The sequence below is a fragment of the Moschus berezovskii genome, chromosome 13 (genome assembly GCF_049115385.1).
Source record: "Moschus berezovskii isolate FMDL1 chromosome 13, NW_MosBer_1.0, whole genome shotgun sequence".
Taxonomy (NCBI): Eukaryota; Metazoa; Chordata; class Mammalia; order Artiodactyla; family Moschidae; genus Moschus; species Moschus berezovskii.
Genome location: NC_142472.1, coordinates 14070688 through 14097573, shown reverse-complemented (window position 1 = coordinate 14097573; position 26886 = coordinate 14070688). Strand labels below are relative to the sequence as shown.

The 26886-nt window shown below is 38.6% G+C and overlaps 1 protein-coding gene across 3 annotated transcripts in view; it reads right to left on the bottom strand.

Annotated features, from left to right (window-relative positions):
• UGGT2 (UDP-glucose glycoprotein glucosyltransferase 2) overlaps nt 1–26886 on the bottom strand; it is a 140779-nt gene that overhangs the window by 89603 nt on the left and 24290 nt on the right. For all 3 annotated transcript variants that reach the window (XM_055426570.2, XM_055426572.2, XM_055426573.2), the window contains exons 6-11: nt 26409–26505; nt 19950–20022; nt 13887–13987; nt 9936–10035; nt 8613–8673; nt 1865–1956 (exon numbers count right to left, since the gene is read on the bottom strand). In XM_055426570.2, the coding sequence (XP_055282545.2) occupies nt 1865–1956; nt 8613–8673; nt 9936–10035; nt 13887–13987; nt 19950–20022; nt 26409–26505 (524 nt within the window). The remainder of the gene's footprint in view (nt 1–1864; nt 1957–8612; nt 8674–9935; nt 10036–13886; nt 13988–19949; nt 20023–26408; nt 26506–26886) is intronic.

The following is a 26886-nucleotide window of genomic DNA, read 5'->3' as shown; positions in this document are numbered from 1 at the left end:
ACACGCTGTGTGAACCATTGCTGACTTGACCCTAACTAAGCATGGGGGCTTTGGCTCCTCTGGGTACACAGGAAGAAAGGGTGGGCTGTGGGCATGACATCAGTTCTCCACAACCCCAAAATGTAGAAGATATGAAGAAAGAAAAATTATTCCTCCTTCATTTTCGTTCCCCCAATTCTACAGTACTGGTTGCACAGCACCTCTCTCCAGATCTAGGACATAACTTCAATATTAGCACATTTTCCTTCCTCTCCTCTTTCTTGCATCATTTTCTTCCATTCATCAACCTCTTCACACTGTTTTTTATTTGACATTCTCTGATCTTTCCTGAGAACCTCTTTCTTTGATTGTGATATAAATATCCTCACATATTTTCTTTTCTCTCCTTTAAGGGAATTACAGTAGTTTCAACTAGTGATCCCAACAAGAAGGAACAAAACTGTATCACACATCGTGCAGATCACTAATTACCAGGAGAGGACCCAAGAGGGTTCTACTTCTCGAATAACCTGTAGCCTTTCCATTGATAAATTACATCTCAAAGTGTTCTGGCTATAAAAATTTCCCCACACAATGAAACAGAAAACTTTTCAAAATCTACTACCAACTCTGCGCTCTTTTAAATCTATTTTCACTGTTCTTGAGCACAGATGTAATTTCTGTACTCTGAAGCTGACAACCAGGAGCTAACAACTGCTCTTCTCTATGTGCAGTATCTATCCGTCACATCTCAGATGAGCATTTTCCCAATATTAGGTGCAAAAACTCAACTAAATAAAGACAAAAGCTCCATTTGAATCCAACTTCTCAATCTTTCCTGTGCTTTCCTATATATTTCTAAACTTGCTAAGAAAACGAAAGTTTACATTCAAAAAAAGCAAACTGAATTCAGTTAAAACTAAACATTTGAAATAAAGTATTGCGTTTACTAAATTCATCTTATATTCTAATTATGAATTTTTAAAGTAGGTTTATGACTCTCTTTAAAAGTAAAATAAATTCACTTTGACTTCTCTTCTGTGGCCCATGGCTTTTCATTTACAGGTTAATGGCCACAACAAATGCAAGACTTTCTAATTTTGCACTAGAGTATTTTGGGGAACTTTTTTGACCTAAAGAGACAGTATCGAGCAATCTATCATTTCCTGTTTTTGGCCACTCCATGCTGCATGGTGGATCTTAGTTCCCCAACCAGGGATCAAATCCATGATCCCGGCACTGGGAGCATAAAGTCTTAATCACTGGACTGCCAGGGAAGTCCCTAGCAATCTAACATTTCAAGTTTACTTTCTGATGGATACAAGCACTTAAAATTCTTCCTGCTGGTTTCTTTATTCCGAGAAAACATCTCATACTCCTTTCACATCTCTTCTGAAGGGTACAACTGCCTGGCTACTCAGCACTGGCCCAAGAAACTTTCAAGCTAATGGTAGACCTGCTGCTGCTGCTGCTAAGTCACTTCAGTCGTGTCCGACTCTGTGTGACCCCATAGACGGAAGCCCACCAGGCTCCCCTGTCCCTGGGATTCTCCAGGCAAGAACACTGGAGTGGGTTGCCATTTCCTTCTCCAAATGGTAGACCTACTTGTCATTTAAAGACAGTTTCAAATAATAGGACAAGAATAAGTCTAGGATTCAGAAAATTCAATTTTCTCATCTGAATAAATTTCTCCAAGATTTCTTTCAGCTCTGATATTCAAAGACACTTAAGAGAATATTCTACCAAAATAACAGAGTTGCTTTGCAAAATCAAAAAGATATATTTGCTTTAAAGTGAATATCTGCATTTCAACAAATACTAAATTCAGAACAAAAGTGTACATATACACATAAACCAGAGTTTGTATCAGTAATTTAATACTTACCTAAAAGGATCATAGGAATCCATATCAACACGAAGTCCATTTATATACAGACCAGCATCGCCTGGCTGAATATCAAATTTATCTTGAAGATGCTGGAAATAGAGAAAACAATTAACCAAGTGATATAATAATAGCTGATCTGTGTCAGGAGTTGGCAAACTATTTCTATTGAGTCAGACAGTAAATATTTTTAGGCTTTGCCAACTACTCAACTCCATTTTGCAGCACAAAAGCACCACAGACAATTAACAAATGAGCATGATTATGTTCCAATAAAACTTTTATGCATTAAGACAGGCAGCAGGCCGTATTTGGCCTTTATGTGGGTAGTACTGCCCACACTTGATGGGAATCTTATAAAAGGTTAGCGAGACAATACTTGAGGATTTTGATTTTGTAATACGTGATATTAAGTTCCTAACGCTACAACTACTACTTACCTATTACATTTTATACTGTATGTTTGTGTGCACACAAACACTCAGCATTTGACAGCTGGCACATTCCTATTCTTTGATGGCCCAGAACTCAAAACTTTGGTGTATGTGTAAAGACTTAGCAATCACTCTAACTTCATAAGTTTCCACGAAAGAAGTGTTTCAATGTTCACTTTTAGTTAACTAAAACTTCACTTACTTTTTTCATTTTATTGATGTGAATATTTATGTAAAAAGTCTAATATCTTATGCTTTCAAATGTTATCAGGAATTTTTACAATTTTGATGTATTTTTTCTTGTACTTAAGAGTAAACAGGTTTTAACCTTCAAGTGAATAAACTTTTTCTGACTTTGTTATTGATTTCTAGTCTGCACTGAGAATTTTTTTCTATTTATTCCACTTTCTGGAATTTTTGCAATTACTACTTTCACTAGGTCTTCTATATCTTTACTTACTTTCTGACCATTTCATTAGTCTTAGAGAGGTAAATTATACTTCTCCATTTCCTGTAGTTTGTTTCATGATGGTGCAGCAGTGTTTTGATGTAAAGATATCTTAAACTGCTCTATTTTCATTATGAATTGTATCCTTTAGTGTTATAAAGGGCCAGTTTTTGGTCATTAATATTTTTAAAACTGAATTTGGCTTCATGGTATTTTAAGATCATACCCTTAAACATAGTATTTGCTTGATATATCTTTGCACATCCTTTCATTTCTGACATTTCTGAATCATGTTAAGGGTTTTTATTTCACATACAAGCATTAGGTGTGTTTGTTTCACACCTAATGAAACAGAAAATTTTTGCTAATATGTTAAGCTTATTTACATTTATTGATATCCTAGACTTGGTTAGCCTCAAATGGGATTCTTTCATGCTGTTTACTCTTTCAAGATGCATTTTTAAAGTTCTTTTTTTTTTTTTTTTTATTGTTCACTCAGCTCTCTTCATGCTTTGGAAGATTTAGACTTTTCTCTACTGTTGCTGCTGCTGCTGCTAAGTCACTTCAGTCGTGTCCAACTCTGTGTGACCCCAGAGACATAAGCCCACCAGGCTCCCCCGTTCCTGGGATTCTCCAGGCAAGAAACGTTACTATCAAACATGTATATTTATTTAATACCCTCCATCATCTTTTTAACCAATAGCTAATGATTTCTTACAAAAAATAATAGAATAACCTTTAAACTTTTCCTGCTGCTTTTCCTCTTGAACAACCCAATTTTACTCAATAGTTTCATAGTCATTAGTGGTTAACTATGTACTTTTTAATAATTTTAGGTTTTCACTGCTTGATTTTTCCGCTTTTTATATCCTTGATTCCTGTGTATTACAGTTATGAAATCAGCAAGTTTATTCTATTTTTCTACCTTCCCCCCGTATATTTACCAGTAGCAATATTTTATCTTTGTCAGATTAGGTACTGTTTACATACTACACTATTACCCTGTCCCTCACTTTTTAGCTTCAGTGTTCATATAAACATATTCAATGCCCAAAAGGCAGTTGTTCTGCCCAGGAATCTTCAGTCAGTTCTTTGCCTGAAGAAATTCCTCAGAAAGTGTTCTTGGGAGCAACATTCCCTGAATTTTTGGATGTTTAACATCTTTGTAGCCGTATATTCATATCTTCTTGAATGACAGTTTTTCTTTCCTTGAATATCTTGTAGGTAGAGCTTTATTGTTTCTTGACATTGCATTTGTTTCTGAGAAGTCTAACACCAGTCTCATTTTCTTTCCTTATAACTTCTTAAATAAATCCGTAAATAATTAATTCCCTTTATTTCCTATAAAGTTCAATAGTCTGTGTTTTCATTTTGACCATTCATGGTCATCTGTACCAAGTTACACAGTGCATCTTTTAATTTGTGGATTTGGATCTTCATTTCAGAAAATTTTCTAATGGCAGTTTTAAGCACTTATTCTGTCCATTTGTTTTATTTTCCCATTTCACGACTCTAGTACAGGTATGTTGGATTTCCTTTTCCTGCCTGTACTTTATCATTTTCTCTTGAATCCTGTTTTTTTCTCTCCACATTTATTATTTCTATCTACTATGTCTTCTACTGTGCTTCCTAGAAGGTCAGTTCTCCTATGTGCCACTTATCATTTTAGTTTTTACTTCAGAAATGGTTTTATCTTTACTTTGTATACCTTCACAAAGTTCTTCCAGTTCTAGTTTCAGATTCCCTTCTTGTTGTTCATCAAACCCATTACTTTAAGGTTCATCAACACAATGTAAACTGTTGTGTTAAAAACTCTACCCAATCCCAAATTCCCCAACTTGAAAGACCCAACTTAAACCACTTGAACAAAGACCTTCTCTAACCTAAATATTCTACCCTAATGTCCTCCTTTTGAGACACTAACAAGAGTCTATCAAGGTTGCTCTCCCTCACTGCAGCCAGTCTATTAAACTCAGCTTTGCTTGTGCAACAGTTTCCCTGGTGAGTTCTTGTTGAGGAGCTAACAGTCTATATCAGCCTCTCCCTTCCCACCTGGTTTTATTTAAATACATTTCCCTAGCCCATTGTTTGTTTTTCCTCTGGAAATGGCAAATATTGAGAATTTTTTAGAAGACAAGTGACTAGATCATATTTCTTAATTTCCTCAAGTACTAACAAGGTGACTGGCAATTGAAAAATTCAGAATTCTTATAAAATTGTTCCGAAATGAGCTGTAAACCAGGGCACAAATTCTGGTTCCATCTTGTATCAATCCTGTGACCCAGAAGAAGTCACTGGATTTGTTTATATATTAGGATATTTACAACAGCTACAATATATAAAACATCTTAAAAACTGCTGCTGCTGCTGCGTCACTTCAGTCGTGTCCGACTGTGTGTGACCCCAGAGACAGAACCCCACCAGGGTCCCCCGTCCCTGGGATTCTCCAGGCAAGAACACTGGAGTGGGTTGCCATTTCCTTCTCCAATGTGTGAAAGTGAAAAGTGAAAGTGAAGTCACTGAGTCATGTCCGACCCTTAGCGACCCCATGGACTGCAGCCTACCAGGCTCCTCCATCCATGGGATTTTCTAGGCAAGACTACTGGAGTGGCTTGCCATTGCCTTCTCCATCTTAAAAACTACATACTGCTAAATACAGACTGTTTTATAAAGTGAAGTTGCTCAGTCGTGTCCGACCCTTTGTGACACCATGGACTGTAGCCTACCAGGCTCTTCCGTCCATGGGATTTTCCAGGCAAGAACACTGGAGTGGGTTGCCATTTCCTTTTCCAGGAGATTTTCCCTGACCCAGGGATTGAACCTGGGTCTCCCACATTGTAGGCAGACGCTTTACCATCTGAGCCACCAGGGAAGTCGTTATAGGTAAACTAAATATTTAAAAGTTTTCAATTCAACAAATATCTCTGGTGGAATGCTCTGTGCCAGCTCCTATGGTCAGTCAAACCTCTAGGTTCAGAGTTTTCTGATTTACTCATTTCCCCTAACTTTCATGTCCATTCTACTTCAGCAGCTAGTTTTGGCTGTCATCCTGTGATTATGCCATCAAAAGTGGTCTATCTTTGGAACCATCCCATTTGAAAGTGAAAGTTGCCTAGTTTGCCAGGCTCCTCAGTCCATGGAATTGTCCAGGCAAGAATACTGGATCCCCTTCTCCAGGGGATCTTCCCAATCCAGGGACTGAACCCAGGTATCCCGCGTTGCAGGCAGATTCTTTATCATCAGAGCCAACCGGGGAAGCTCAAGAATCCCATCTGGTCTTTCCAATTATCTCTTTTACTCCCACAATATCATCTCTTAAACCTCATGAAACTCTTCAGCCTCTGGAATCAAAATCACACAGAGCAAAGCTTTGATGACCAGGAACACCCATTTTGGACTTTTAACTGAGCAAAAAATAAACTGGATTATGTGATGCCACTGATACACCGGCATTCCATTCTTTTCCCTTCTTTCCCCTTCTTTCCCAATCTCTCTTCCTTATTGTAAGTGGCCTTATTCAAACAAAAACAAAAATTCTTATAAAAAATGCATTTTTCTTGAAGAATGGTGAGAGCAACTAGGAAAATTACAGAAAGGAGTAATACTTAGTTTTAAAGGATAAGCAAGAATTTGTTAGGTGGTCAGTGAAGCAAAGAACATCCCAGGTAGGGGTGACGTGTTGTGGCTTCTATCACTTGGTCTCCAATGAACCGTGCATCTACTTCATTATCATCATTGTAGTCATTCGTCATCATCAAAACAGCCTGTATTTACTAAGAGCTTACTCTGTCTTGGTGTGACAGACACTGTTAACTGGCTAACCTATCATCATCTCTAGGCCACTTCTCCTCTGATTGCCTCAATTACTAGAAACGTGTAAAAGATGCTTGCTCCTTGGAAGAAAAGCTATGACCAACCTATACAACATATTAAAAAGCAGAGACATTACTTTGCCAACAAAGGTCCGTCTAGGCAAAGCTATGATTTTTCCAGTAGTCATGTATGGATGTGAGAGTTGGATTATAAAGAAATCTGAGCGCCTAAGAACTGATGCTTTTGACCTGTGGTGTTGGAGAAGACACTTGAGAGTCCCTTGGACTGCAAGGAGATCCAACCAGTCCATCCTAAAGGAAATCAGTCCTGAATATTCATCGGAAGGACTGATGCTGAAGCTGAATCTCCAATACTTTGGCCACCTGGTGCGAAGAACTGACTCACTGGAAAAAATCCTGATGCTGGGAAAGATTGAAGGTGGGAGGAGAAAGGGATGACAGAGGATGAGATGTTTGGATGGCATCACTGACTCAATGGACATGAGTCTGAGTAAGCTCCGGGAGTTGGTGATGGACAGGGAAGCCTGGCGTGCTGCAGTTCATGGGGTCGCAAAGAGTCACACCTGACTGAGCAACTGAATGGAACGGAACTTTTCTACTTCCCTTGTAGCTAGGAAGAACCACATTACAAAATTTTGGCCAATGAGACAGAAGTCAAAGTTGGCTGAAGTGTTCTAGGAAGGCTTAGTCACGATGAATATGGTTGATCTTCCTACCTCTTTCTGCTTTAAATATAGATAAGCAGTCTGGAACTGTGGCAGCCATTTTGCAACCATAAAAGAAAAAAAAACAAACATACATGTCTGTGGCAATCTACTTTGAGACTTCTTTTTAATGTGAGAAAAATGAACTCCTACTGTTTAAGGCCCTGTGTGCCTGGCATTATATTATTTAAAGCCAAATTAAGTCATATGTAATAAAGCCAGGTAGTGTTCTCAAGCACTCCCTAAGTATTTACACAATTAGGATCATTTAGAGTCATGAGGTAGGTAATTTAAGAGACCATTTAGCAGAATCTTTATTTTTTTGGGCTCCAAAATCACTGCAGATGCTGATAGAAGCCATGAAATTAAAAGACGCTTACTCCTTGGAAGGAAAGTTATGACCAACTTAGATAGCATATTAAAAAGCAGAGATATTACTTTGCCAACAAAGGTCCATCTAGTCAAGGATATGGTTTTCCCAGTGGTCATGTATGGATGTGAGAGCTGGACTGTGAAGAAAACTGATCGCCGAAGAATTGATGCTTTTGAACTGTGGTGCTGGAGAAGACTCTTGAGAGTCCCTTGGACTGCAAGGAGATCCAACCAGTCCATTCTAAAGGAGATCAATCCTGGGTGTTCATTGGAAGGACTGATGCTAAAGCTGAAACTGCAATACTTTGGCCACCTCATGCGACGAGTTGACTCACTGGAAAAGACTCTGATGCTGGGAGGGATTGCGGGCAGGAGGAGAAGGGGACGACAGAGAATGAGATGGCTGGATGGCATCACCAACTCAATGGACATGAGTTTGAGTGAACTCCGGGAGTTGGTGATGGACAGGGAGGCCTGGCGTGCTGTGATTCATGGGGTCGCAAGGAGTCAGACATGACTGAATGACTGAACTGAACTGAACTAGCAGAATCTTATCAAATTTGTGATCAACTGTGTACTATATGCTATAGGATTTTAGTAACATTCCAGGGGTTTAAATTTTTCTCAGTCTTCACAAGCTTTTAAGCAAAACTTTTATAGGAAACAGAATTATCTCAAAGCCTTTATTCTCTATTTTGTGAAGAAAACCATACAGCATGGGCAGAAAATTTGGAGTATGTAAGGTTAATGAGAAAGTAGGATCTATGTCAGGAAAGACTGTCTACAATAACAAATTGTATGCTATATAAAGCAGACAATATAAAAATGGAACAACCTGAACTGTTTCAATAATCAAAAAAGTACAAACTAATATTTTTTGTATGAAAATTAAAGATCCAAAGTCTAAAATACAGTTTTATTAGTGTAGTAAATTTCTTTAAAAAAAGGAATTCAAACCTTTTGATTTTCCTGTATTTCCTTCCTCATAAGCTGATTTACAGCAATTCTGGTCAGAGATCTGGGAACATAAACAGATACAATTCATTCTTCCTTAAATGTTTAGGACTAAACTATGATTCAAAGCAAGATAATACTCTGGATGAGAAACTAAAAACTCTAAAGGCATTATAACTGAGAAGAACACATTACCATACAGCCTATTTGATGGATGGCACAATGGCTTTCACTTGACAAGGTATTTGATTCATGTGGAACAGAGACTGTAAAAAAGTTCATGCACGCCCACTGCATGCGTTATATGCTATCAGGGCTTGTTTACTACTAGGTATTTATTTTTCAAGTATTCTTGATTGAAAATGTTGTTTTGTGTTGTTTTGTCCATAGGGAGAAATTTTGTATGAAATTACCACTGTCATTATATGTGTTGCTGCAAATAAGAAATTTTTAGAATATTTTTACATAAAGAATTTTGGTTAACCTGGGACCTATATCAGAGTATATAAGTTCTAAAATACTGATAATATTGACTTCATATATTTACTCTTGAAGAGCTTATAACTCCTTTATAATTTAAAAACAGCACAAATGTTTTTTAAATAAGTCTATTGATTATATTTATTTGACCTAATAACACCTAAGAATGCTTATTTATCTGCCAATTTTATGCATAGAAGAAAGATTTAAAAGTTAAAAGACTTAATTCAAAGTTGACATTAAGTAAAACTCAAACAGAAAAGGTATCTTAAAACAACCCATAATAAGTGTGTATTATTTCCTAAAATGTGGCAGCATTTGAGATAAAACTGCAACCGAAAATTTGATAATGCAAACTTTTTCATTCATGTATCAAGTATTTCATTTCAATGAACATTTCCTGGGTGTCTACAGAGTGACTTTTTTTTTAAAGAAAAATAAAAACCTTTTATTAAGTCTGAACATTAAATAGAGGCAAGATTTTTAGCCTTGGGCATTAATTATGGTTGCACCATTGATGGGGTCTGGAGGAAACTAATTCAATCTGTTTCATCCTCAGACTGAGGAGGCATCCACAAGTTCATGGAGTAATGAATTATCAGAGTAACTGGAGAGACGTGATCAAGAGTTCTACTTTGTAGTATGTAACAACATACACGCACAAGACAATACTTTGCTCTAGTTTAAAAAAAAAACCAATATACAGAATGGAAACCCTCATTTCACAAACACTAAAGATACCAGAATTAACTGACATCATTAAGTTGAACGAAATCAGCCATTTTCATAAAATTTATTTAATGGAAAGAGTTCTGGCTATCATCCAATCAATAACCTTTAATATACCTGGCTTTTATGGGGAAGTTCTGCGAAATGTCTTTCATTAATTTTATGGCATCATAAACTGGAGTGGACATTATTTGAGAAGCTGCTTGAAAACTAAGATCTGGAAGGAAAAAAACATCATTAAAGAAACTGACATGTTAGACCTTAATAGACATTTCCATGTAATTTAAATAACCCTTCTTGCCACGTATTCATATATAGACACATTAAAAAACACTCATACTTACCATTATTCAGAACTTTTAAATGAAATGGAAAGCTATCACTTCTATCCAACTAAGATAAGTTTTACACTTACCTTTACTGATAAAATCTGAGACAGTGTAAATAACAAGTAAATGAATATAATATTATCAGAGTCCATTACCAGCTTTTGCTTTTTTCTAAACTGTTCCATACCTAGATGACTCAAATTGTTATTTAAGTCTTTCACTTTGCCTCTCAAATACGGATTCTCATATTTAACTGTCTTCTTGGTTTTACCACTTGGATACTTCAAAAACAGCATGTTCAGTAACAAATTTGTGATATTCCTGCCCAACTTTGCCCAAATCTGATCCTCTTTGGTCTTCTCTTTACAACAAATCCACCACTGTCCATCCAGCTGGGTAAACCATGAATCCAGCAGTTGTTCCTGGTGTCTCTCCTCCCTCACACTCCATTTCCAACACTCACAAAGGTCTTTGATACTCTCTCTAAATAACCTACCCTCGAATTTATTCCAACTCTTCCTCAGACCTCCATTCAATCACCCCTTCTTGGAGAAGCCTCCTTTTTCTGTTACCCCTTCTCTGCCCCAATCTCACCACTCAGATCTTCCTGACATATGCTTTTCTTAATCTTTTGTTCCTTTATTCTGCAGCAATTGTGATAGTGGTTTTTACACTGTTTTTTAAAAATTGTTTATCCAACATCTTTTGAAGAAACGTGATGTCTGTTTTAGCTCTTTTTTACCTTTGGAATATGTGTTTTTCAAAGTGTCAGTTGCAACCCATTAGTTAGTAGTGAAATCAGATAAATGGGTAGTGTGAAGGTTTTTTTAATCAAATGAAACAGGGTATGATAAAAGAAAGTTTTATCAGAATTAATAAAATGTAGTATTGGGTTTTCCTGATAGCTCAGTTGGTAAAGAATCCACCTGCAATGTAGGAGACCCCAGTTTGATTCCTGGGTAGGAACGATCTGCTGGAGAAGGGAATAGGCTACCCATTCCAGTATCCTTGGGCTTCTCTTGTGGCTCAGCTGGTAAAGAATCCGTCTACAATGAGGGAGACCTGGTTTCTATCCCTGGGTTGGGAAGATCCCCTGGAGAAGGGAAAGGCTACCCAAACCAGTATTCTTGCCTGGAAAATTCCACGGACAGAGGAACCTGGTCAGCTACAGTCCACAGGGTCACAGAGAGTCGGACACAATTGAGCAACTGACACACATATACACACACACAGTAAACATACATATCTATAGTGAAGTTTTTTTTTTTTTTTTAGTTTTAAGTGTATCTATGTATTAATGCTGCTGCTAAGGGTCGGACACGACTGAGCGACTTCACTTTCACTTTTCACCTTCACACACTGGAGAAGGAAATGGCAACCCACTCCAGTGTTCCTGCCTGGAGAATCCCAGGGACGGGGGAGCCTGGTGGGCTGCTGTCTATGGGGTCACACAGAGTCGGACACGACTGAAGTGACTTAGCAGCAGTAGCAGTAGCAGCAGCATGTATTAATGCATTATACATTTGTTGTATGGGTCTTGATGTAAAATATATTTCCTACTCCAGGTGTCAGCCAAAAATTATAAAACCATGGTTGTAGGGACATTACTGATTCCTAGCAGAAATTCAATAAATATTTGTTAAATCAATCAAAAAAGGAAAAGAAAAAGTCTTCATCACTTCCCTTTTCCTGAATCTATTTCCTTGGCTTCTGTGACGTGCTCTTCCATCTCTTATCATCATCATTCCACTGTGTCTACTTGTCCCACATAAATGAGTAAATAGACTCTCCCTTGTGCACTAATTTGGTTACTCTGCACTTTCAGTTAGCACCTCCACCTTTAAAAAACCCCTATGCTAACATTTTCCACTTTTAAAATCTTCTCCTTTCAGTATAAGGACTTTATATTCATCCCACCACTGGAACTGGTCATCTGGATATGTCACAATTACTTTAAGTCCACTTTTTAAACACCAGTCTCATTAATTCTGAGCCCTGTATTCAACCCCAAGCCTGTTTTATATTCTCTATACAGAGGCTCCAAGCTGGAAATTTTAAAGTCATCTTTGAGTCTTTTAATCTCCTGAATATTTGCTAAATCCAGCCTGCCCATCCATCTATGCCACTAACCACAGCACAGGCTTTGTCTCTCACGATACTAATTCAATGATATCTTAACTAGACTTCCTATTTCTAGTCCATTCAAACATACCTTACACAGACCTTATGCAGGTTAATTAAAATTATGCTAACTATGCATGTTCTCTGTTTACCAGTCTTTAAAAGCACTCTATCACTCACACTTTTCTAAATTATGGGTCCCTTGGAGAACGTCTTGGGTTTCCCTGGTGGCAAGCAACAGTCTACTTTCTTCTCCAAAATGTTCTCCACCATGCCCTCCTTCAGGGGATCTTCCCAACCCAGGGACTGAACCCAGGTCCCCGTATTGCAGGTGGATTCTTTACTGTCTGAGCCACCACCACCACCATCAACAGTGTGCATGCTCAGTCACATCAATGGAGTTGCAAAGAGTCAGACATGACTAAGCATGCACATTGTTGCTGCTGGTGGTGGTTCAGACATTAAAGGATCCACCTGCAATATGGGAGACATGGGTTCAATCCCTGGTTGGGAAGATCCCACGAAGGAGGGCATGGTGGAGAACATTTTGGAGAAGAAAGTAGACTATTGCCTGTCTATAGCTGGAAGAGTTGGAGAGTCATGGAAAATGGCTGAATATGGGTATGTTGGTTTCTTCTGGGGGGTGATGAAAATACTTTAAAACTGATTGTGTGTGCTGTGCTAAGTTGCTTCAGTCATGTCTGACTCTGTGTGACCCTATGGACTGTAGCCTTCCAGACTCCTCTGTCCGTGGGATTCTCCAGCCAAGAGTACTAAAGTGGGTCGCCATGCCCTTCTCCAGGGGATCTTCCCAGCTCAGGGATCGAACCCGCAGCTCCTGCACCTCCTGTACCTCCTGCATTGCAGGTGGATCCTTTACCACTGGGCTACCAGGGAAGCCCTAAAACTGAGTATGGTGACAGTTAAAAAATCTCTAAAAATATACTACACTTAATTCTACTCTTTAAATGGTGAACTGTATAATGCACCAAGTATATTTCAATTGGCTGTTGTATTAAAAGAAGTTGATGAGATATGATAAAAATTATGGATTCCACAGAAAAAGGACATCCCTATGACCCACTAGAAATATAAATAAAATATAAAATTACAAATTTAAAAGGAATTAGTTTAATCTAAATTTTGGTCTCAAAACACCTGCTTATAGGATGTCAGTACAGAAGCTATTCTGAGGTCATAATGAAACATGCAATGGTCTCTAAAGATCAAAATTGTAAAGAGAAGAAAACTAAGATTTAGTTCTGAGTTCTCTTAATTTACTAATCAGGATTTTTAACCATTGCTGTAGATACCCTGAAACACAGTTTAATACTTGGGATGAACATACAAGATAACTCATACATACTTTAAAAATGATTAGGTAATATTAGATAACTGCACTTCATATAATTTTAAATCTTCCAGAGATAAAATATGACTTACTTGATGAATGACATTTCAATTAAATTTTATATCCACAAAAAGTAATGCATATTAGTCACATAATTAGTAATTATTATCCTAAGAAATAATTTACATCATCTTATATAAAAGCCTATTTAATAAAACAAAGATTAGTTACCAATATGCTATTTTAACATAGACTGAAATACTATACCTTGGAGTTCCCAGACTTTCAAAGGCATCATTTCTTTATTACTCTCAATCAGGTATTTTTGGAATGTTGTCAGATTATCTCTAAGATCTGAATATCTTTCTCTGTATTAGAATAGCAAGCAATGTTAATTATCATCACATATTATAAACTACTATTATACAAGCAGTATATTTTTGAAATTATCTCTTCCAAGAGAGTTTCAGAAAAACATCTATTTCTGCTTCATTGACTATGCCAAAGCCTTTGACTGTGTGGATCACAATAAACTGTGGAACATTCTGAAAGAGATGGGAATCCCGGACCACCTGACCTGCCTCTTGAGAAACCTGTATGCAGGTCAGGAAGCAACAGTTAGAACTGGACATGGAACAACAGACTGGTTCCAAATAGGAAAAGGTGTACGTCAAGGTTGTATATTGTCACCTTGCTTATTTAACTTATATGCAGAGTACATCATGAGGAACGCTGGGCTGGAAGAAGCACAAGCTGGAATCAAGATTGCTGGGAGAAATATCAATAACCTCAGATATGCAGATGACACTACCCTTATGGCAGAAAGTGAAGAGGAACTCAAAAGCCTCTTGATGAAAGTGAAAGAGGAGAGTGAAAAGGTTGGCTTGAAGCTCAACATTCAGAAAACAAAGATCATGGCATCTGGTCCCATCACTTCATGGCAAATAGATGGAAAAACAGTGGAAACAGTGTCAGACTTTGTTTTTTGGGCTCCAAAATCACTGCAGATGCTGATTGCAGCCATGAAATTAAAAGACGCTTGCTCCTTGGAAGGAAAGTTATGACCAACCTTGATAGTATATTAAAAAGCAGAGACATTACTTTGCCAACCAAGGTCTGTCTAGTCAAGGCTATGGTTTTTCCCGTGGTCATGTATGGATGTGAGAGCTGGACTGGGAAGAAAGCTGATCGCCGAAGAATCGATGCTTTTGAACTGTGGTGTTGGAGAAGACTCTTGAGAGTCCCTTATACTGCAAGGAGATCCAACCAGTCCATTCTAAAGGAGATCAATCCTGGATGTTCATTGGAGGGACTGATGCTAAAGCTGAAACTGCAATACTTTGGCCACCTCATGCGACGAGCTGACTCACTGGAAAAGACTCTGATGCTGGGAAAGGTTGGGGGCGGGAGGAGAAGGGGACGACCAAGAATGAGATGGCTGGATGGCATCACCGACTCTGTGGACATGAGTTTGAGTGAACTCCGGGAGTTGGTGATGGACAGGGAGGCCTGGCGTGCTGTGATTCATGGGGTCGCGGAGAGTCGGACACGACTGAGCGACTGAACTGAACTGAACTGAATACTGAAGACACAAACTAATGGTTCAAGATAATAATGATGATGCAGCTATAGAATACACAGAAGAACTGTACAAAAAAGATCTTCACGACCAAGATAGTCACGATAACGTGATCACTGACCTAGAGCCAGACATCTTGGAATGTGAAGTCAAGTGGGCCTTAGAAAGCATCACTATGAACAAAGCTAGTGGAGGTAATGGAATTCCAGTTGAGCTATTTCAAATCTTGAAAGATGGTGCTGTGAAAGTGCTGCACTCAATATGCCAGCAGATTTGCAAAATCAGCAGTGGCCACAGGACTGGAAAAGGTCAGTCTTCATTCCAATCCCAAAGAAAGGCAATGCCAAAGAATGCTCAAACTATCGCACGATTGCACTCATCTCACACGCTAGTAAAGTCATGCTCAAAATTCTCCAAGTCAGGCTTCAGCAATATGTGAACCATGAACTCCCAGATGTTCAAGCAGGTTTTAGAAAAGGCAGAGGCACCAGAGATCAAATTGCCAACATCCGCTGGATCATGGAGAAAGCAGGAGAGTTCCAGAAAATCATCTATTTCTGCTTCATTGACTATGCCAAAGCCTTTGACTGTGTGGATCACAATAAACTGTGGAACATTCTGAAAGAGATGGGAATCCAAGACCACCTGACCTGCCTCTTGAGAAACCTGTATGCAGGTCAGGAAGCAACAGTCAGAACTGTACATGGAACAACAGACTGGTTCCAAATAGGAAAAGGAGTGCGTCAAGGCTGTATATTCTCACCCTGCTTATTTAACTTATATGCAGAGTACATCATGAGGAACGCTGGGCTGGAAGAAGCACAAGCTGGAATCAAGACTTCTGGGAGAAATATCAATAACCTCAGATATGCAGATGACACTACCCTTATAGCAGAAAGTGAAGAGGAACTCAAAAGCCTCTTGATGAAAGTCAAAGAGGAGAGTGAAAAGGTTGGCTTGAAGCTCAACATTCAGAAGACAAAGATCATAGCATGTGGTCCCATCACTTCATGGGAAATAGATGGAAAAACAGTGGAAACAGTGTCAGACTTTATTTTTTTGGGCTCCAAAATCACTGCAGATGCTGATTGCAGACATGAAATTAAGGGACGCTTACTCGTTGGAAGGAAAGTTATGATCAACCTAGATAGTATATTAAATAGCAGAGACATTACTTTGCCAACAAAGGTCCGTCTAGTCAAGACTATGGTTTTTCCAGTGGTCATGTATGGATGTGAGAGTTGGACTGTGAAGAAAGCTGATCGCCGAAGAATTGATGCTTTTGAACTGTGGTGTTGGAGAAGACTCTTGAGAGTCCCTTGGACTGCAAGGAGATCCAACCAGTCCATTCTAAAGGAGATCAATCCTGGGTGTTCATTGGAAGGACTGATGCTAAAGCTGAAACTGCAATACTTTGGCCACCTCATGCGACGAGTTGACTCACTGGAAAAGACTCTGATGCTGGGAAAGGTTGGGGGCGGGAGGAGAAGGGGACGACAGAGAATGAGATGGCTGGATGGCATCACCGACTCTGTGGACATGAGTTCGAATGAACTCCGGGAGTTGGTGATGGACAGGGAGGCCTGGCATGCTGTGATTCATGGGGTCGCGAAGAGTCGGATACGACTGAGCAACTGAACTGAACTGATAGTGACAGAATCTAAAAATATGGAGGAAGACATGCATGTCTTCTTTTTTCCAATGTATAAAACAAAACAAAATATGGAGATATATAGTGTCATTTGTTAACATTACCTATAAAGGATCCAAGGGTGAGGACAGAATTATTAGTTTTTATGTTATACACTTTTTCTTTAACATTTTATAAATTGCAAGTCTTGCTTTTACGATTAAAAACAGACACTATTTTATAAAGAAAGACATCAATACTGCCCATAAAATTTTAGCTTATTTCTGAAAAGTTCCATCTTTGAAACTTATCAAGAACAATTATATAAGATAATTTTGCCCAACTAAACATATCTACATATTCTTACAATTTGCTGATCATGATGATTCATTGGATCATGGAAAAAGCAAGAGAGTTCCAGAAAAACATCTACTTCTGCTTTATTGACCACGCCAAAGCCTTTAACTGTGTGGATTACAACAAACTGGAAAATTCTTAAAAAGACGGGAATACCAGACCACCTGACCTATATCCTGAGAAATCTGTATTCAGGTCGAGAAGCAACAGTTAGAACTGGACATGGAACAACAGACTGGTTCCAAATCAGGAAAGAAGTACGTCAAGGCTATATATTTTCACCCTGATTATTTAACTTATATGCAGAGTACATCATGCGAAATGCTGGGTTGGAAGAAGCACAAGCTAGAATCAAGACCGCCAGGAGAAATGTCAACAACCTCAGATATGCAGATGACACCACCCCTCATGGCAGAAAACAAAGAACTAAAGAGCTTCTTGATGAAAGTGTGAGTAAAATGAAAAAGCTGGCTTAAAACTCAACATTCAGAAAACTAAGATCATGGCATCTGATCCCATCACTTCATGGCAAATAAATGGGGAAACAGTGGAAACAGGGACAGACTTTATTTTTTTGAGCTCCAAAATCACTGCAGATGGTGACTACAGCCATGAAATTAAAAGACGCTTACTCCTTGGAAGGAAACTTATGACTAACCTAAACAGCATACTAAAAAGCAGAGATATTACTTTGCCAACAAAGGTCCACCTAGTCAAAGCTATGGTTTTTCCCATGGTCATGTATGGATGTGAGAGTTGGACTGTGAAGAAAGCTGAGCGCTGAAGAATTGATGCTTCTGAACTGTGGTATTGGAGAAGACTCTTGAAGAGTCCCTTGGACAGCAAGAGGTCCAACTAGTCCATCCGAAAGGAAATCAGTCCTGAATATTCATTGGAAGGACTGATGCTGAAGCTGAAACTCTAATACTCTGATTCGAAGAACTGACTCTTTTGAAAAGACCGTGATGCTGGGAAAAACTGAAGGTGTGCGGAGGAGGGGATAACAAAGGATGAAATGGATGGATGGCATCATTGACTCAATGGATGTGGGTTTGGGTGAACTCCGGGAGTTGATGATGGACAGGGAGGCCTGGCGTGCTGCGTTTCATGGAGTCGCAAAGAGTCGGACACGACTGAGCAACTGAATTGAACTGAGGTATTCTTAAAGATTGACAATAATGCAGAAGAATGGCATTTTACCATACATATAATAATAATTATCATCTTTGTCTCCAAACTCTCATGAACTCAACACATAGTACCACTTCCTATTATTACAGAGAATTCTTTTTAAAAAAGTTGATCTAGCTATTGGCATAATTTATAAATAAATTTTGTATTTTTGACAGTAAGGAGAAATGAGTATTTTAAAGTGAGAGGAAAACTAAATATACAGAATATACATACATAAATGGATTAATCTCATAATTAACAGTAATAAATGTACTGCAATGTCCTATGCTGAAATTTTATTCCAATGTGGGAATACATTTTGAAAAATAATCAAGACTGCTCTTACAGTGAAAAAGCAATAGAACTTCTTTGAAAAGAGGTTCACTATGAATTAACCACTCCTTTCACAATATTTTGTTACTGAGTAATATTAAGTTTGTAAGAGCTGTTGTGTTGCTTTTCATGTTTAATCATAAGCTTAGTGATAATTTTCACTGGTTAAATTATGTATGTAATCCAGGCAAAAAGACATTATTCATACAATACCTCAAGCAAAAGCTTTTTGCTTAAATCAATTATGTAAAACCTGGGTACTTCCTCTCCAAAAAAACTAATATCCCAGGGTTCTAAAGGCTTTTTTGAATACAAGCAATTTATTCCCATAAATAGTTATGTTTAAGAAAGTATGGATTCTACGATGTGAGACATAGCTGGAAATGGAATAAAAATGTTATCTACTAAATAAAAACCTTACTTAAATCCATTTTACAAGAAGCATTAACAGGTCACAAGGATACAATTTGTCCAGCAAACTACAGAAATGTAACTCAGTCATCTGTATAAAGCAATATAATGTCCAAGAATGTTCCCCTTGCTCTGTACAATTATCTCCTCACAGAACTGACGTAAGTGTCCTTTACACATATTAGTAATATTAAATAAGAACTAAAGATATTAATAAAAATGGTTATTTTTAATTAATTTTGCCTTTATAATGGAATCACAAACTTGCCCTTCTTGTTATAAGAAAAACCACACATAAAACTAAAATTCCCATCCATTAACACTCAGAGAGCACTCACCATCCTATTCCTTGTCTTCAATCAGTGATGCAGGAAAAACAAAGGGGGAGAAGTTTACTTTTGAAAAGGTTACTTATATGTGTATATAAAATGAAGACCAGAAGTTAAAAGGTATTTAACATGGCAATCTTGGGACAGAAATTTAGGGAAATAAATATTTTCTCTTTTAAGACATAAATGCTGATCTTTTTATGATAAAAACCCAGTAACTATGAGTTTTGTAACCCATCAGAAAAGGTTCTACAAATTTTTGTTTTAGTTTTTGGCCAGAGATAACTCTGATCATTTTAAATTTCCATTATTTCTAATTGTACTCATATTCCTGTGAAATGAGTGATTATTTTTCAATTTTGAGCTTTTTGCATTAACCGTGCATTACTTTTGTAATAAAAACCGTTATATGCATATTTTTAGAATGTGAAACATATGCCAACACAACATATTGAATCTATTCCTTTAATAAACAAGCTCAATAGTATACTAATAGTTTCATTTCTATTCAGACTTACTTTAGTTTCCCAAAGAGAAATCCTTGAACTTCATTTGTTTCAGTAACATCTTCTGCAGTAGTATTAGTCACAGCTATATTTTGGAAACAAAAAAAATAAAATGAACATATTTCAGACTAGAAGAGGAATATGTGATAAAAAATTAGAACTGAAAATCAAATTCCATTTTTTTAACCTTGTTTTTCTTTCATGGATCAGTCTAATGACATAAGAGTGTGCTCTCTTAGTAAATAAGCTTGACTACTAAATACAACCAGCTATATGCTCTATAGACCATTTTGTAGTCAAGCTCTATTTTATACTGGAGTGATAAACCAAGAGACTGATCCTGACTTGCCCAAAAGTGTCCAAGTCTCCAGCAGAGGTGTGTGTTGGCGGTGGCCTGCTTAAGGGCTGGGGGCACTGAGTGTAGCAGTGCATGCATGGGGCCTTTTGGAGGAGGTCACCATTATCTTAATTACCTTCACCATAGTTTGGCCACAGGTAAATAACAAGGGTGTTCATTGGAAGGACTGATGTTGAAGCTGAAACTCCAGTACTCTGGCCACCTCATGCAAAGAGTTGATTCATTGGAAAAGACCCTGATGCTGGGAAAGATTGAGGCCAGGAGAAGGGGATGACAGAGGATAAGATGGCTGGATGGCATCACCAACTCAGTGGACATGGTTTTGGGTGAACTCCGGGAGTTGGTGGTGGAGAAGGAGGCCTGGCGTGCTGCAGTTCATGGGTTTGCAAAGAGTTGGACATGACTGAGCAACTGAACTGAACTGAACTAACAAGGAGGGAACATAGCCCCACTCATCAACAGAAAATTGGATTAAAGATTTACTGAACATGGCTCCGCCCATCAGACAAGACCCAATTTCCTTGCAGTCAGTCTCTCCCATCAGGAAGCTTCCATAAGCCTCTTACCGTTCTTCATCAGAGAGCAGACAGACTGAAACCACAAGAACAGAAAACTAACCAATCTGATCACATGGACCTCAGCCCTGTTTAACTCAAGGAAATTATGAGCCATGCCATTTAGGTCCACCCAAGACGGACAGGTCATGGTGGAGAGTTCTGACAAAACGTGGTCCACTGGAGAAGGGAATGGCAAACCACTTCAGTATTCTTGCCTCGAGAACCCCATGAACAGTATGAAAAGGCAAAAAGATAGGACACTGAAAGATGAACTCCCCAGGTCAGTAGGTGCCCAATATGCTACTGGCAAACAGTGGAGAAATAACTTCAGAAAGAATGAAGAGATGGAACCAAGGCAAAAACACCCAGTTGTGAATGTGTCTGGTGATGGAAGTAAAGTCTGATGCTGGAAAGAGCAATACTGCATAGGAACCTGGAATGTTAGGTCCATGAATCAAGACAAATTGGAAGTGGTCAAACAGGAGATGGCCAGAATGAACATCGACATTTTAGGAATCAGTGAACGGACTGGATAAGGTGAATTTAACAGAGTTCAGTTCAGCCGCTCAGTCGTGTCCGACTCTTTGCAAACCCATGAACTGCAGCATGCCAGGCCTCCTTGTCCACCACCAACTCCCGGAGTTCACCCAAAACCATGTCCACTGAGTCGGTGATGCCATCCAGCCATCTTATCCTCTGTCGTCCCCTTCTCCTGGCCTCAATCTTTCCCAGCATCAAGGTCTTTTCAAATGAATCAGCTCTTTGCATCAGGTGGCCAAAGTTTTGGAGTTTCAACTTCAATATCAGTCCTTCCAATGAACACCCAGGACTGATCTCCTTTCGGATGTACTGGTTGGCTCTCCTTGCAGTCCAAGGGACTCTCAAGAGTCTTCTCCAATACCACAGTTCAAAAGCATCAATTCTTCGGTGCTCAGCTTTCTTTAAAGTCCAACTCTCACAAGCATACATGACTACTTGAAAAACCATAGCCTTGACTAGATGGACCTTTGTTGACAAAGTAATGTCTCTGCTTTATAATTTGCTGTCTAGGTTGGTCATAACTTTCCTTTCAAGGAGTAGGCGTCTTTAATTTCATGGCTGCAACCACCATCTGCAGTGATTTTGAAGCCCAGAAAAAGTCTGACACTGTTTCCACTGTTTCCCCATCTATGTGCCATGAAGTGATGGGGCCAGATGCCATGATCTTTGTTTTCTGAATGTTGAGCTTTAAGCCAACTTTTTCACTCTCCTCTTTCACTTTCATCAAGAGGCTCTTTAGTTCTTCTTCACTTTCAGAAATAAGGGTGGTGTCATCTGCATATCTGATGTTATTGATATTTCTCCCGGAAATCTTGCTTCCAAGCTTGTTCTTCCTCCAGCCCAGCGTTTCTCATGATGTACTCTGCATGTAAGTTAAATAAGCAGGGTGACAATATACAGTCTTGATGTACTCCTTTTTCTGTTTGGAACCAGTATGTTGTTCCATGTCCAGTTCTAACTGTTGCTTCTTGACCTGCATATAGGTTTCTCAAGAGGCAGGTCAGGTGGTCTGGGATTCCCATCTCTTGAAGAATTTGCCACAGTTTATTGTGATCCACACAGTCAAAGGCTTTGGCATAGTCAATAAAGCAGATGTTTTTCTGGAACTCTCTTGCTTTTTTGATGATCCAGCAGATGGTGGCAATTTGATCTCTGGTTCCTCTGCCTTTTTTAAAACCAGTTTGAACACCTGGAAGTTCACCGTTCACGTATTGCTGAAGCCTGGCTTGGAGAATTTTAAGCATGACTTTACTAGCATGTGAGATGAGTGCAATTGTGTGGTAGTTTGAGCATTCTCTGGCATTGCCTTTCTTTGGGATTGGAATGAAAACTTACCTTTTCCAGTCTGGTGGCCACTGATGAGTTTTCCAAATTTGCTGGCAGATTGAGTGCAGCACTTTCACAACATCATCTTTTAGGATTTGAAATAGCTCAACTGGAATTCCATCACCTACACTAGTTTTGTTTGTAGTTATGCTTCCGAAGGCCCACTTGACATCACATTCCAGGATGTCTGGCTCTAGGTGAGTGATCACACTATTGTGATTATCTGGGTCGTGAAGATCTTTTTTGTACGGTTCTTCGGTGTATTCTTGCCACCTCTTTTTAATAACTCATATGAACATTATATCTACTACTGTGGGCAAGAATGCCTAAGAAGAATAGAAGTAGCTATCGTAGTCAACTAAAGAGTCCAAAATGCAGTACTTGGATGCAATCTCAAAAATGACAGAATGATCTCTGTTCGTTTCCAAGGCAAGCCATTCAATATCATGGTAACCCAAGTGTATGCAGATGACACCACCATTAAGGCAGAAAGTGAAGAACTAAAGAACCTCTTGATGAAAGTGAAAAAGGAGAGTGAAAAAGTTGGCTAAAAGCTCAACATTAAGAAAACTAAGATCATGGCTTTCGGTAGAATCACCTCTTGGCAAGTAGATGAGGAAACAGTGGAAACAGCGGCAGATTTCATTTTTTGGGCTCTAAAATCACAGCAGATGGTAACTGCAGCCATGAAATTAAAAAATGCTTATTATATGGAAGGAAAGTTATGACCAACCTAGACAGCATATTAAAAAGCAGAGACATTACTTTGCCAACAAAGGTCCATCTAGTCAAAGCTATGGTTTTTCCAGTAGTCAAATATGGATATGAGAGTTGGAATATAAAGAAAGCTGAGCAGCGAAGAATTGATGCTTTTGAACTGTGGTGCTGGAGAAGACTCTTGAGAGTCCCTTGGACTGCAAGGAGATCCAACCAGTCCATCCTAAAGGAGATCAGTCCTGGGTATTCATTGGAAGGACTGATGCTGAAGATGAAACTCCAATAGTTTAGCTGCCTGATGCAAAGGACTGACTCATTAGAAAAGACCCTGATGCTGGGAAACATTTAAGGCAGGATGAGAGAGGGACAACAGAGGATAAGATGGTTGGATAGCATCACAGACTCAATGGACATGAGTTTGAGTAAACTCCGGGAGTTGGTGATGGACAGAGAGGCCTGGCGTGCTGCAGTCCATGGGGCCACGAAGAGTCAGACTCTAATAAGCAGCTGAACTAGACTGAACTGATACACCAAGAAGCTGCAAGAAACCCTGGGCTTACCTCGTATGCCAGCAAGAAATCTAAACCCTAAAACATACAGGAGTTCTCACATATTTCTGACACCTTCAGACATAATCAAGAAACCTTTAGATAGACAACAAAACTCATGGCCTCAAAGGATAAAGACATATTTTATATTCATTTCCCTTCCCCTCTTCTTTAGTTACCAAATTGTTATAGTATACAGTGTGGTAAGGGTGTGTTTGAGGGTACTTCAGGTTCTAAGAATCTGTGACCTTTTACAGCAAGGGGCTATGCTCCATCAGATTGCATAAAGTACACTTCTTTCTTACTCGTCTGAGGGTCTGGACTTCTAAGACCACAACTAAAAACCCTGAAATGCTTTAATCAGGTAAACATTTACTGACTGCCTTCTATAATGCCCACTGCCTGCCAGACAGACACCAGGAGGAGAGATCCACAAGACACAAACCGTACTGAGTGGAAAATGAGAGAGACAAATAGACAGCTTTAACAGACTGTTTAAAACTTTTCCAAAAGGAAGCGCAAAATATATGGAATACAGAAAACAGAAAAATCCTCCTCTGACAGAGCAGGGAAATAGGCAGCCATCTCAGAGGTACTGACTGAGACATGTAATTCTTAGAAGATGAATAGGCCTCAGACAAATAAGAGGTGGAAGGAAGGTTTCAGGCAGAGGAACAGCATATGCTAAGGAATGAAAGTACTCCAGAGGTCATAAAGGCTTGGCACAGAGCAATACATGGGCCCATCCAGGAAACAGAAAATTGTTCTGCATAATAGTGCAGTGTTACAGGACCACAGGGTACAAATGAGAAGTCTGAGAGACAGTGAGAAGGCAGAAAGAGGCCAGGCTGTGGAAAGCTCCATTGTGTTATAGGACTTTAATTTATGAGGTTACAAGGAACCACTAGAGTTATTTAGGCAACTAAGGGTTTTTAATTGGTAGAATCACGAAGTCAGAAGTTCTGATTGAACACAGGAAGTTCAATCAGAAAGTACTGTGGAGAACAGATGGATTATTCTCTTTTGGAGATGAGAGGATTAAGGGTCCTGAAGAGAAGGTTAGTTGGAGGCCTGATAGTCATAAGCAGAAGGGGAAAAAAGAAGTGAACTAAAGGAGTGGCAAGTAGAATGGAGAGAATATATATTCCAAACATATGATAAAAGTTAACCTGCCGTTTGTAATATAGGTAATATATGTAATCATATGACTTTTTAAAGAAACTTCTACAAGCCCAAGGACAGTTAGAAAATGCCTATGCTACTACCACAACTGTTAAATAAGATGTGTGTGTGCATGTGCGTGTTAAGTCACTTCAGTCGTGTCCGACTCTTTGCAATCCTATGGACTGCAGGCCGCCAGGGTCCTCTGTACATGGGATTTTCCAGTCAAGAGTACTGGAGTGGGTTGTCATGCTCTCCTCCAGAGGATCTTCCTGACCCAGGGATTGAACCCAAGTCTCTTATGTCTCCTGTCAGATTCTTTACCACTGGGAAGCACTAAACAAGATACTAAATTATAAAGCACTGTAGAGCAATATACAAGCTATACGGAAATATAAAAAGTCTGGGCATTACTATTTCTGTTACACTTTTTCAGTAACCAGCAGGATTTCAATTGCAATAGTACAGATGTTGATCTGTAGCACACTCAGTAGCAGGGACTAGAGCTAAGCTGTAATCAAAGCAAGGCCTCTAGGACCAGAGCTTGAATAGAAAAACAAAGCAGAAGCAGAAGTAGCATCAGAGAGCATGTAACAGAATGAATTAGAAATTCTTAACCAAGAATCAGGTATAAATAAATTTCCAATGAGCCAGGTAATAAAAGATTTCCATAAAAATCTGAAAAGTTCTTTATTGTTTTTAGGTCTCCAGATTCTTTCATCTAGAGCATGCATTCAGTACACAGAACATAGATACTGTATTGGTAGATTGCAGATCTAATCAATCTAACCAAATATTCACAGGACTTTCCCATCCCATTTCAAAACAAAAACATAAAACTAACTTTATTAAAAATAAATACTTCAGACCAAGCTTTTAAGGCAGTGCTACCGATGAGTTTCAGGTTTACCATGACACAACCCCTTTAGATCCACCATCTTTGCCCCCAGAGGATGATCAGGTACATCACAGGCCAGGGTGAACTAGGCGAGCCCCCTCGTCATAAGCAGCCTCACCTATTGCTTCTACACATCCTACATGTAGTATCAATTTTTATATGTTGCTGAAAATGACTGGGAAGCCATTGAATATAACCAAAATAATATGCTACTTCCAATTTTTGAAATTTCTGAGAGCAGAACTACATGAAATACATTTTAGTTTAAAATTAAATTGCCTCCATCCTCAAATTAACATGTGTAGGATTAAATGGAAGTATGTAACCCTCCAAATTTTTTTACTCAAATATAGAGAATAAACTTACTTTTGACTTGAGTATCATCCAATGCTTTGTATTCTGTACTCTTAATCGCTAGTTCCACACCATAGCCAGATAAATACATTTTCTGAGAGGATGGTTTCTGTTCAAACACATTTTTTTTAAGAAAAGAGAGAAAAGATTTTGTCAAACACCTGCTTTTGAATTCAGAATGTGTGTGTTAGGACATGAGGGTAAATCATTAATACTGAAGTTTTTAATCACTGTGAAATACTGCTCTTCAGGGGATATTTATATTCTCTCTAGAGACAGTCTATCAAGGAACTAGAAACTTGTTGATGACCACTTCTTTACTTTCTAAAACCTTTGTAATGACACTAATGTTTTACTCTTTTACAATGAAAAAGTATCTGATCTTTTTCTGTTATACCATGATAATTTTACCATCTTTCCCATGAGTTAATTAACAGAGGATCCAATACAAGTGAGTTTCAACAAAACTGTACTCTTTGGGGAGAACTAC